This window comes from Zeugodacus cucurbitae, chromosome 4 (genome assembly GCF_028554725.1).
Source record: "Zeugodacus cucurbitae isolate PBARC_wt_2022May chromosome 4, idZeuCucr1.2, whole genome shotgun sequence".
Classification (NCBI taxonomy): Eukaryota; Metazoa; Arthropoda; class Insecta; order Diptera; family Tephritidae; genus Zeugodacus; species Zeugodacus cucurbitae.
The window spans coordinates 43543170-43556907 of record NC_071669.1 but is presented as its reverse complement, the minus strand read 5'-3'; the positions used below and the strand labels follow the sequence as shown (position 1 = coordinate 43556907).

Genomic DNA, 13738 nt, shown 5'->3' with positions numbered 1-13738 from the left:
CAAAACTACATAATTGCTTTATACTACATAAAGTACTCGCTACTTGCTATTCTTCTATTCGTCAGTTGTATTCATACCACAAAATGGTTGTTATATCTGCTATAGTTGTTTGTAAACGTTTTTTTTAAACAAAAATGATTTAAAACCTTTAAAATTATGTACTTTGAAAACATTTTTTCAAAATATTAACCGTATTTCATTCTACAGGTCTCTGTTCGCTAGTTTAGATTTCCCACTATGGATACATCTTCAAAGTGCTGTAAACTTGTTTTACTTTGCAACTATCTAATAATGGGAAGCCAGTTTTATGTTCAAACTGCCCTCTTATTATTTTTATCTCTTTGAGTATAAATGTTAAGTGTTCCAATAGAAATGGATCTCAAACTTTTCTGGAACTATTTATACATATATACAATTGTAGATCCTTTCGAAAACACAGTAAATTTGAGTGAGTTGAAAATATGAACTGTATATCAGATGCACTTAAACTTTCTCTAACACTCAAATAATTTTCAGTGACTTTTGATAACAAATATTCATACAAGGTGTACAATTTCTTTATTGATTGAACTAATCATATCGTCAATAATAGCTAAAAAAAGGAAGGTCGCGATATTGTCTGCGAAGACTTGCGCTTATATGAAAAAAAAACTTCAGACTTCGAACACACCAAATGATAGCGACACACACGAAATATTGAGTGTAATACTTGAAAATCAAGTGGCGATAGTTTGGTTTGGTATAAAATTGAGAAGCAAAGGCCTACCTTTGCTACCGAAACTAATACTCTATAAATCATCAAGCACACCTTATAAATGATATAGCTTATCTTAAGTGTTCCAAAATAGCTAGTTTGGGAGATGTATTACTCTTGTGTAGTTGTGTTGGTTCGCGGGTACGTTTTAGTGAGTACGCGGAGCTGGAAAATGATTATCGAAATGAAATTAATAAAAATTAAAATTCCATAAAAATCTACTGCTAATCATATGTGATTTGATTGCTTTCGACTTTATAATTTGTGAGATATTTGAATATAGATCGCTTCTTGGTGTTATCTTCAAGAGGGATGTTTAAAAATTACAAGGTTACTCATTAAAATGGAATGATTCCTCTTACAAACTATTTAATGTGAGAATATTATTCGAGTGATTGTATGTGTCGAATTTCTTTCTGAGATTTCAATTTCAACTAGTTCAACTCAATTATAATCAATACAACAAATTTTAAATCATAGTCCTTGCTCTTAACAGAATATGCTGTAGAGATGTCAGAGTGCCATAACCATAAATATTCTGCAAAAGCTGATTCGGCTCACTTAATCTAATGAAGTGTAAAAGAGATGTCCAACAATATTGATGTTTATAGTTATGGCTATAAGACCCAAGTAAAATCCCAGAAATGCCGCGCTTATCGTAAATTCACACAGATGTGGCTACATTGCCTACAAAAAGATACACATTTCTTGTTCTTGTTTCATTGTTTATTATTAGATCACGAAATCAAACGCAATGACAGTGATTTCCCACAGTTTCTGCTTCCTCTCAGACACACCAAGCAGACAAGTTCAATGAAAAACGCGCCACATAGTACAAAATTGACAAAACAAAAGTCGGTCTGTTAGCAACTAAAAGTGCGTGCGTGAATAACTAAATAAAATAATTAAAGAATCGTATATATCTACATATATATATATATATTTTGCCATTGTTCTACATACACATGTATGAGCGTATGTTTTTGTATGTGAGTGTACTTCCAATGCTTTTATTTTTGCTTACGCGCTGGGAGACATGCAATTGCGAATTGGCCAAGAGATCGATAAGAGTCTGGCACGGTGAGTGTTCATGCAAACATACAGACATATGTACGTACAAATAGAAATTGTGAAACAAGTGTGTGGTAAATAAGGCAATTGATAACAGCTACCATCATTAAGAATGCCACTCGTATGTCTTGCTTTTAAAAATAAACCAGCAGCTACTTGATTTGACACATTTCACCTAAAAGTAGTTGTTCTTGTATGCCTTATATGTATGTGTGTATTCATGTTGAAATTTTAGTATTTGCGATAGTGGCTGTGTGGAAATACAAATATATATAACAAGTAAAATATTCTATAAAGGATTGCACGACACATAGGCATTTTGACACTTCTGATCGCATATGTTTGTATGTACATAATGTGTAGACAGCTTATCAGCGGCTAAGTTTGCCAGCTGGAAGTAAAAGTATTCGCATTTGATCTGTATTTCAAGGTGCCTATTTCTTTAGTAAACACATAGTAAAATAGCCTTTTAAAGTCCAATAAACTATAAAAATATTTATTCGGACTTATTCCGTCCCATATACATACATACATATATGAACGGTAGTCTGAAAAATATTATGAATATAAATATATTATTTATATGTGTATATGTATGTTTGTATGTATTTGTTGTAACCGGGCGTAAATTTGTGGAATTATTTATATTTTGCATACATATTTACAAAAGCATATTTATATGTATGTTATGCTCGTGAATACAATAAATTGAGAATATGGCATACTTCTAGGCAGCATCAGTTCATAATTTACTCGTTTGTGCCATTAAGGTGTGCCTTAAATATGGGAATATCAATTTTTTCCGTTTTTACAGTATTAAAAATTTCAGTTGTAACGCATTTGACTGCTAAATAAGGATATTATGTATTTGACTCCTGAGTTTCAGGAATACATATTTTTGTGGTGATCTAGAGCTAGGGCTATATATTCTACTGTCGTAGGATTCGTTCAAAATATTAAACTTCATAATGTTTGGCATTAAAAATTGTATTATATTATTGCCTTTACACCTTAAATCAAATACCACCATATACTAATCTATGAATTCTATTTCAAATACTATCGTTTCGTTAAGATATCCTGCTTGATATCTGTCAATCTGAATCACAGAAATTAGTATATTGCTTACGTTAGTTCTCGGAATGGCTATCACTGAATTATGGAATTCAAAACAGCTTTTAGTTTAGTGAAATATTTTATTAAATATCTTTAGATCTTAGATATGTAGGATATTCAGCCGAATAGAAGATGGCTAATTTATAATATTTCTATAAACACTATCTCATTTATCAGCCTACAAATATGTAAAACTTCTCATAAAAAGTAACTCTAACCTCTCTTCGCAAATAACTAGCTCTTAGTGAATACCGTTACTATGTCTATTTGTGTCAATATTCATTTACATATATGTAGGCATTTCGATCAAATATTAGATTGACTCTTATGCATTTCAATTGCATTTCGCTCGGATTTTATTACATTATTTTGTTTTGTTTTTGTTTTTGTTTTGTCGGCAAGTGTAATTGTTTGCCGGAAATAAATTAGATTTATCTACGAGCATGTGAAAGTGCACTTGAGTGCTTTGAGAATGCCAATCGCTGAAATGCAACTGAATTGCCGTTTATTATATTATATATTAATAAATCACGACTGCTTAGAACTTAGAATACATATACTCGTATTATACATATATGTACGTGTATGTAGGCGTATGGGTCTGTTTATGCTTTTGATATGTAAGAGTTTTATAAGCAATTTTAATGTAAGAGAAATAGGAGACATAAATATAAAAATAGCCAAGGCTTATTAGCTTGTAGTGTTGTTGCTATGAATTAATGTTTTTTTATGTAACAATTTGATCAGTTAATCGCGTGAAAGCTATTTTGAGATATTGGAAATGAAGAAATATACAGAATGTTGCTATCTAAATTAAAAAATAAAATAATATATAAGTAATGGTTATAAGTGGCAACCTAGAAGTACAAACGAAAACTATTTGAAAAAAAAAATTGAGAATCACTCTATATTTATAACATAAATCGGCTAAAATTCATTTAAGCTCCAAACCATATGTTTGCTTGCGAGAATCTCAAACATAACCCCATTTTTTTTGAGTTGTGAATCCAGACATACATTTTTAATCCGCTTTTTAAAAGGGTGTGTCACTTTATATTGCATAACACTTATTATGAAATTTTTTTATTGTATTTTATTAAGATTGAATTCTATAAATATTAAGACTAGCTGTGTCAATTATTTCTTACCGCTGGTGGGGGAAAATAAATGATAGTCTAGCCTTATTGAGAAATTATTTCATTCTAGTTTTATTTTGGTTTTTTACTTACTTATATACAAATTTTAGAAATATCTTAAGAACTAATTATATGTGTATGTGTGTATGTGTGTATGTCTATATGTATATTTTATATGTTGCACGATAAGGGGTTATTTCAAATGCACACAAGCAATTGCCCCAATGTATTTTTATAACCAATAGGTTATCTTGTGCATACATATAAATATGTTTATTAATTAGTAGTTGAGTGCATGCGTGTTGCATATAGATGCATGCGTGCCTCATATAAATGTATGTGTGTTGCATGTATGCGTGCAACATATAATGTATGTTTGTTGCATATTAATGCATATATGCTTATGTGTTTATTTATGTATACAAATTTATATTTTATATGTAGCTCCTCGGATTTGCTAAGGCATAAAAGAATGCATGTTCAATGATATTTGAACAATAAATATTTGTTCTCACAATATCAGCTTCGTCGCTAGAAGTTACTCAAACATACTTAAAAGGCTTTACTACCAATTATAATTACTAATCACTAATTTAGCAGTAAGTCAAATAAATTTAAAATACAACAAACTAACATGGCACGTGCTGCAAGAGATGTGGCCTTGAACTGCAAACAGGAAACTCAAGAAAAAATTAAATTAATAAATATTAATATAAACAAAAGATCGATCACCGCGAGCATCCCACAACAACAACATTAGTTACACAGAATTATAAATATTTATGTACAATAAAAGTGTTGATGTGCAGCTTCAACAGCGAGAAGAACTCTTTAAATTGATAAACAACAAATCAAATAAATGGAATTTTCATAACACTTTTGATAGCTTAATTGCGAGTTGATTTTGTGAACTTGTAAACAAAACGGTTGAAAGCAAGAAATAATACTAAAAATGAGGTAGTGAAGGTTTTGGGCCAAGCTTTCAAAGCTAACAAAGTAATTTTGGAAAAGTATCAATATATGTATATATGTATATCGGGAGGTACTGTGGAGGGATGCTGAAGTTATAAGAGTTCATAACTGTTAAATATGTTAAGTGTAAATAATCGAATTTATTGGAATCATTCAAGTCTTAAGGTCTCATTGAGATGAATCTTAATTACTCCGAACAGAGATGTTGTGGACCTTAATTATACGAATATTAGATGAATTCCGATCTCATATTGTCATTAGATTCTAAGTTGTTCTTAATCAAAGTATAAAAATACTACTTGAAATATTACTCAGGCTCAGACTAGGGCATAGGGTCCTGTTGATATTTTCATAAAAAATATTAGCGGGAGTTATTAATTACTTGTATATCCAAATTTCTCACGAGTACAAAACTACTTCACGTGTTTTTAAACTTAGTGAAAATAATTTTTATGGGGTCTCTATGGAAACCGATGCTAATTATTTTTCTCTAACTTAAAGCTTTACATACTTATCACTTCTCCATATAAAGATCGTTATCAGCAGTATGCGATAGACACTAAAAAAAAAAACAAATGAAATAAGGCTATTTACATAATCATCATCTCATATCTAAGTCCATATAGAAATGGGTGTGTTAGGAAAAGGGGAGTATCCCTTTCGTTAATGAAATCCAAGATGAATGGGCATTTTGAGGAAGAAGTATATTATACTATATGTATATATGAAGAAAGGTTATCATTTACGTCAATTAATACGTAAACAACAAATTTTCATAAGTATTTTATAACGTTAAAAATATGAAATTAATAATATAATAAACATATAACTGTTTGCTAACATTACAATTACGTTTGTTGCACCACACTTACTTACATAGTGTTGTTAGATTTCGTCTTAATGACCAACTCATCATTACTCCCTGAGAAAACCCGAAATTTGTTTGTTCATCCTTAGTTGCAGTGTTTTGTTTACTATTTTGACTGATATTACGTTGCTGTCACAACACAAATTATAAACAACAAATTGAGTTAAAGGTTTGAAAACACACAAATAAATGCACTTCAAAACGTAAGTAATGATCAATTGCAAAAAAAACTACACTGTTAACCAACAAAAACAATGACAGTAAGAAATTCAAGCGCACTTTTGGCAAACTAATCAATTGACAACAAAAACACTTCCAACATCTGACTGTTTGACAGTCTGACATAAAGCAACGCTGTAGTGCTTACCTGTAGGTAAATATATATGCTGACGGAGTGTGTGTGCGATCGGACAACAGCTAATAACAACAATAACAACAACAGCATTAATTGCAACAATGACGATGTTTATATGGCAACGACGCCGTGCACTGTGGTCCAGAATGTGATATCGAAAATTTTCGAAATTATTTATAAATAAGTATTGTATTTGCTGATTTTCGAATAAAAAAAATTTTTGAATGTTCCAGCATATAACACCACAAAATTCCTGAATACTTTTGTGTTAGAAATAAATTATAAAATCAGCCTAAGTATATAATATCCCTTCAAAACTCATACAGTGTTTGAAAATTCATTAAAATGGTTACGAGCAAAATTTATCTTGACAAGTACATTATTTAATGTCATAAATCAGATGGAAAGAGAATCGGAGACTGAAAACAAGAAAAGAAAGATGGTAATAAATAATAATATATCTGCCTCATGATTGGGATCGACGTCGAAAGGGTACTAATTTCTGGTACTTGCTTCCTTCATAGTAAATTACACAACAGATCTCAGCCACCACATTTCCTGCATTTATTGAGGGCATTTTTAGACGACATTACCTTGCTGCCTGATTGTAAAATGTTCAATCATCCTACTAACGTAAGAGAATCAGTCGTGCCAATCTTTCTAATAACAAGATTTTATGCGCATAAATGTTGGCTTTTTAACACTGTGCCGTGACTAGCAGCCCACCAAGCCAAACAGCCAGCCAGTTAGCCAGCCTGCTAGCCGATGTTGTGAATGCTGTTAGCCTCGATCTAGCGAATATAAATAAGAAATGCCGCTTGCTGCTCGGATTACTAGTTCAATGTTCTAAACGTAAAGTGCACACGCGAGTTGAATTGTGCGGAACCAAAGTGAGCTGAACTTAGCTGACAGATATTTGACTAATAACTCGAATGGTTAAAGGAAAAGTGAAGATCAACGAGATTAATTTTTTAACACAAATAAAAATTTATCAAAAATACTAAGTGAATTGGAAGTTAATAAAAAATACGAATATATATAGAAAGCATTAGAGAGAAACTCATAAATAATGTGAAGTGCCAGTGAACTTTAAGTAAATACAGTTATTCCAAATAAAACTTAATTGTAGCGTGTGATTTGATTTATACATAAGACAGCATACTGAATGCATGGAGAATATATGAAAACTGTTTTTTGAATTCTTCAAACACTTACACACATCCTTAACTCGTGACAATCCCTCAATAGAATCCCACCATGCAATCTCATCAGGATACTTTCGGCGCTGAGACGACCAAACGTTATGGTCATCGCCGTACTCCAACGCTGGGCAAAGCTATGCCTGTCACATCATTGCTCCTACACTTTCCGCCACCCACAGTGTCTTCTATGCGTACCAGCATGCGTGATGGCCGCACGCCGGATGATGAGCGACCGCCATTATTCTTCCAACTAGAACCCAGCTCTTTCTCATCACATATGAAAGATGAACATACCGCCGAAAAGGAGACCAATAAAAATGACGACGCGCAATCTTCAAGTGATGAACTCAACCTTGAAAAGGAATACGACTTACTCGTTTCGGAGTGTAGTAGTAATGGCGATGATGATGCATCAGATAATGAGCACGCCGTATCCATTGTAGGCAATTCAGTTTTCTATACACCCTGTATGACCTGTACTGACAGTGCGCCAGGCGATATGGGTGCACGCGCCACAGCCATCAATGAGATGTGTCGTCGGCTGTGCACGGATGAGTGTCGTTTGCGTTTGAGTTTGGCTGGTTTAGAACCGCCATCTGCGATGGCCTTGAAATCGCAGGAGGCCTTGGCTGAGTATGTGAAAGAGACATGTCTACAGCAGCGACCACAGCTGCAACACACTTTCTCAGAAGATACAGTGTGTGCCAGTATAAATGAAGAACAGAAGGCGCGTACTGTAGATGAAGTGGATAGAGTTGCCGCAGCTGTAGAAAAACCAATAACTTTCGGCACGGACCTAGTCACGTCCGCCACTACAGCAGAGACGCCTACGAATAGTATGCGTCCGCCCTCATGTATTGCCATTCAGCGTAAAAAATTTCTCACGGATATTTTAACAGCCAGCACGAACGATACAGACAGTGATTCCAGTTTTGTTGACGAACCAAAGGAGAAGGCTGGAGACAATGCAAAAAAATTCATTCAGTTTGTCAATAATTTAGGTAAGCCAGCACGTGATGCGGCTGATGGAACTACGACGAATAAATCAGACGACGACGACGACGACGAGCGCTACGATGGTGGTCGCGCTCACTGTCACAACGATAAAAGTATGAATGCCCCAATCGTTGATCAACATGAGATGGCCATGCTGAAGGACTTCCGTGAGAAATTCGCAATTGCGGAAGCATTGGCAAAGACCTCAGCAATGACCTCTACGGTGCAAATGAAACAGCGTCTGGCGGCGCGACAACTGGAAATTACGAACGCCAATGCGAATGCTGCCAAAGCGGCAGCAGCTGCGGCGTTGGCGGGCAATGTAACGGCGCATGCATTCGATGCTGCCGTAGCGGTGGCAAACAAAGACGGTTGTGTGTCGCCGACGAAAAAGCAAAAAGCGAGACAAGAAAAGCACCGACATCGACGACGTGGTGAGCAACATAAAAAGCGACAACAACAAAACCAACAAAAAGGTGTGCCGCCAGCCAATTTTGCGCCAGCACATAACGCATTAACGCACTCCAACAACAACAACAACAACAACAACGCGTTTCATGCGATCGATGTAAACAGCCGCACTGATAACAACAACGATAAATACAACAACTGTCAAGATGCAAGCGCCGTTCGTCGTAGCGACTGCACCGAAAATGTGCATAGCGAAGGCGATGTACGCGACGACGCCGATGACGACGACAAAAATGGCAGTGACAGTGACTGTGACTCTGACTGTGACTGTGATTGTGACTCTGACAGTGACAATGACAACGACGACGACGCGTTTGGTATCGTCGACGCAGACAATGTGGCTACCAGAAAACAACAGCAACAAGAGGAGTATGTTGTAAACGATTACGAGCCACCGCGGGACTTGCTTTTGTATCTTGTGAGGTAATTGCCATGTAATTTAAGTAACTTATCACATAACCATTTAAAAGACTAGGCGTCGTTACGATAAGTGGCAATTCATATACACGTAGTTAATGCCAGTTTTTCGGTTATGCGGTTGATATATGTACATAGGTATACATAGCTCGATAGCTTTTGATACCTCTGCTGTTTTCGGTTGGTTTTGGCGAATTTTTTATATTTTGGTAGTGTACTTAATGAAAATAATATTAATTCACCACAGAGTCTGGTTTTTGGGTTAAGGCGTAACTGATCAATCTATGAGAAGATACTAATATTACGTTATTTTTAATTTACGTTGCATTAATTGATATGTACATACTCATGTATTTTATCTCTATTTCTGAAATCTGAAAGCCTAATTTTTGTGTGGATATTTTTAGATATAATTAATATGGATAAGTAGTATTCTTAATACTGATAAGTAGTAGTAGTATTCATTGTTTAACATAAAGTAAGCCTCTTAAGTGCAAATCAGTCTTCTGTTCTCTGACTCGCTAGCCTAGACAAGTTAATGAAACCATTGTCACTACTATTTGTATTGGATAAATCAAAATTGCGAATATTCCTTATAGGTTATACTATTGCTGCAATATTGAAAAGACCATTTGGTTAGGTCAAAGACCTATCTAAGCGTAGGTTTTGTGTTTCTACTTCTAGAACTACTGACCTTAATTTATTGAAATTTTTCTATTTATACAAATATATTTCTGCGTATAAACTATTTTAGTATATTAGTTCGCAAATATAGCGTATTCGTATGGCTTTAATTCGATTTATGAATATATTAATTTCTGAGGATCACAAGCAATAAACAAAAGTTTATAAAGGTCACTCGTACATAGTGATATTTCAATAACGAAAAATATATTTCATACATCTAACAACAACAATTGAATAATATTTGAAATAATTGGCTTATTAAGCGCGCAAAAGTGCTGCTACTTCAGTAACGAGAGCAACAATCGATTTAAAATGCTTGAATGAATATCCGCAAGATAAACATTAACGCACGCACAATAACTCTATACATCTGTATGTACGTATAAATATAAATGAATTAAACAAAAAACTAAGCACAAAAGTAAGCCTGAAGTTCAAGGTCGACTAACATAAAATATAGACTTCTACAACATTTCGCAATTCACTCACGGATACTATGAAATGTATGTATGTATGTATCGCTCTCGTTTTGTTGATACAGTAAATATTTATGTACATAAGTGCATATGTGCGCGCAAATATTCGCGATAGAGTACTTAAGAATCTAAGTATGTATTCGTATCTTTTCTGTGCAAATATTTTAGATTGATTATGATAAGTGTATTATGAGCAGCAATAATGGGTTAATTGCGGCAAGGTTGTCTTTTGACAAGTATCTGCATGCTTACGTATATACATTTATATACATACGTACATATATACGACAACGATACTTTATTATGTGTACAGAGTTTGGATAATGAGCAAAAGATAATGCTACTGGCTAGACAAAATTAATATTTACTTTCTTTTTTGCAAGTACGTTTTTATTCCACATTGTATGATCTTATATTTACGTATTAAAAGTTTCAGTAGTTATTAAAGAACGATATGAGTTAAATTTTAAACATGTCTGTTACAGTTCTATTTCAATAAGAATTAATTCAAATGGTCACCCTTAAAATACTAAATTTTATAAAAATTTAGTTTTGGGGATCATTGTTGAAAGAACAAATATTATTATTACAAATATCTCAAAAATAGTACTATTTTATTTCAAAATGGACGCAAACTTTCTGTTAAAAGAATTTCAATATATTATATAGGGGTTTTCAATAAGAGATAAGATAAGAGATAAATAAAACAAAAACGGTTTGGGATATCAATGAAATTCTTTATTCTTGTGAAAGTATACTCGATGCCATTATGTCTGGAACTCAATTTCTTTTGCATGTCCACCACGGGCATGCCTGCAGAAGTCCAGACGCTGAACCCAATTTTCGCCGTTCTCTACGAACTACGTATTGTCCAAGTCCATATCAACCAATTTGGGCCAAAAATATTCGGTTATCCTTAAGCGGTAGCCATTCAGCCAGAAATGAGCCGAACATAAATTGGACGTAGCGCTCTTGTTGGGTCGTATATATTTTCATGATGAAATAGCAAACCTTACTGAAGTGAAATGTCAAAAGAGCGGGAAAAATATGGCATCGTTTTCTGTCCCTATCGGTCTACTTTTGTGCCTTTTGAAAAACTCTCTAAATTGGTATTACTCATACGACCTGGTGGTAGCTCCTTCAATATAGAATTAATAATGTTCTTTATATTATAAGTGGGTTTAATTTACTATGAATATGTTTAAGCTGTATGTAAAGAAAGAAAAGACATTTATAAGTTAAAATTTTACAATAATTTTCGCCATTAATTTGAAGCAGCATTAAAGAAATTTTTCTTATTACTCATACGACCTGTAGTTCCCTTATCGCAGAATAGGCCAACTAAATATTCTAAGCTGGAATATGATAATACGATTGATTAATTAATGGAAAACATACGCATACATATATATGAGACTTAGCCTTTGCACGTTATGAATTTTTTTTTCAACTCTCAATTACTGTTTTCGACTTTAAATTACTTTCTAAAAATGATCTCTCATTATTGGAACATGACATATATATGTATGTTTAATAATTTTTTTTAAGTAGTAATAAGATCTAGATTTATATATTCGATCTCGACAGATGAATTTGAATTCGGGAAGTTAACAAAATATACGTCACTATCTAATCAATTTTGACTCGTAGAAAAATAGTTTAAGTTGACTTTTATAAATTCTTAAAATGTTTTAAATTCCTTTTATGCTTGATGAATGAATTCATGATGAATTACATAAAAAAAAACAAAAGTTCCAAAAAAATATCAATTAATCGATCTGTTGGAAAATTGTTATCCATTAGCATTTGTGAAAAAATTGTCATGCATGTGCTTACGAAATTCGTTCAAAGTGCATTTACAAAGTATTTGGTTTTTATTGTCAATTTGTTAATCACTGACGCTTTGCTATACATATTCAATTATAATACTGAGTAAGCAAAACTAAATCTCATGCAAAAGTGATTGACATGAATATTAGTTACACACTTACAATAAATGAAGACATACACACACACATGTGTAAGCATATGAACATCCAAGGGTTAATTAATAGAACATTGTTATCGCTAAATGCCATATAATATTTCAACAGTTACTTAATTGCAATTACGAATTATATGAGATCATGTAAATATGTACATATGTGTGAATTGCACGCGCCTAAAAGTCATTCGCACAAACCTACGAACCATATGTAAGTGAGGCACATATGGAGTGCTTATCTATACAGCGCAACTATTTAACTGAAATGTTGTCAGTGCAAGTTCAAAAGTGCAACACACGCTTGCAAACCACTACAGTCGTAAAGTTGAAAAAAAACATCATTTCCACAGCTGTTTGTAATTAACACAATTATTTGATTTTATATTTCCAATTCTCTTCTTGCAGGATCATTTGCTAAAACTGAAACTTTTTGACATTATGATACTGTCAATATCTATAGCACGTCGTACAAGTACTTTTTAATTGCCACATAACCACTATAGTATATTATATAAAGCAGTTATTGTGTCAGCGTGTGTTATTTTCGTATTTCGTGGCATACCTTTGTTGATAAGCACCGTTTGTTTGCCACGTGAATTCAGTTTTCAATAAAATGATAATGTTGATTTATGTATTTGGATAAAATAATATATACATACATATATATCAATATATTACGTCCAAAAAATTAACAGTGGTAATTAGTATTTTTAATTGACGCAATCAATTTGTGCCTAAAAGCTGTCACACGCACACACACGTAAAATACAGACACACACACAAATTAGCTGCAATATGGAGTTTTTGCTTAAGTCATCGCGTCTCATTGTGACGTTGCGCACATTCACGCGTCGACGAGTCGCAGTGCCCATACCAAGGTAAGGCTAACTGGATCAATTATACGTATCTGACTCATCCTTTGTGTTGTGTTCATGCTCATATAAAATAAAAAAAAATATTTAAATACATGAAATTCTGAAATTCTTAATGTGTGTTAACAAGAGAGATTTATTGTTGAAATTAGCAAGAGACATATAAGTGAAATTTCTCATGGAACTTATATTCCAGCGAAATGCGTATCTATATTTTATCTCATATAGCAATACATTTAGCACAGGGGCTTTTTTAAGCAAAAAGTACCACAGTTTCTAGATCTGAAAATAATGATAAATTCTGTATATGATGACAAATTATGACAAACAAAAACACATTTTATTTAGTAATGCTTTCAAT

The 13738-nt window shown here is 33.2% G+C and overlaps 1 protein-coding gene across 4 annotated transcripts in view; it reads left to right on the top strand.

Annotated features, from left to right (window-relative positions):
• The window catches only part of LOC105221148 (nocturnin), a 36444-nt gene that overhangs the window by 9902 nt on the left and 12804 nt on the right, over positions 1-13738 (top strand). Inside the window, exon 1 of one of the 4 annotated variants that reach the window (XM_011197887.3) lies at positions 6739-9364. The exons of 2 other annotated variants lie outside the window; for them this stretch is intronic. In XM_011197887.3, the coding sequence (XP_011196189.2) occupies positions 7530-9364 (1835 nt within the window). In that variant the 5' untranslated portion in view covers positions 6739-7529. Of the gene's footprint in view, positions 1-6738; positions 9365-13096; positions 13384-13738 lie in introns of those variants that run through there. One more of the 4 variants, XM_054229454.1, reaches the window with a different exon arrangement.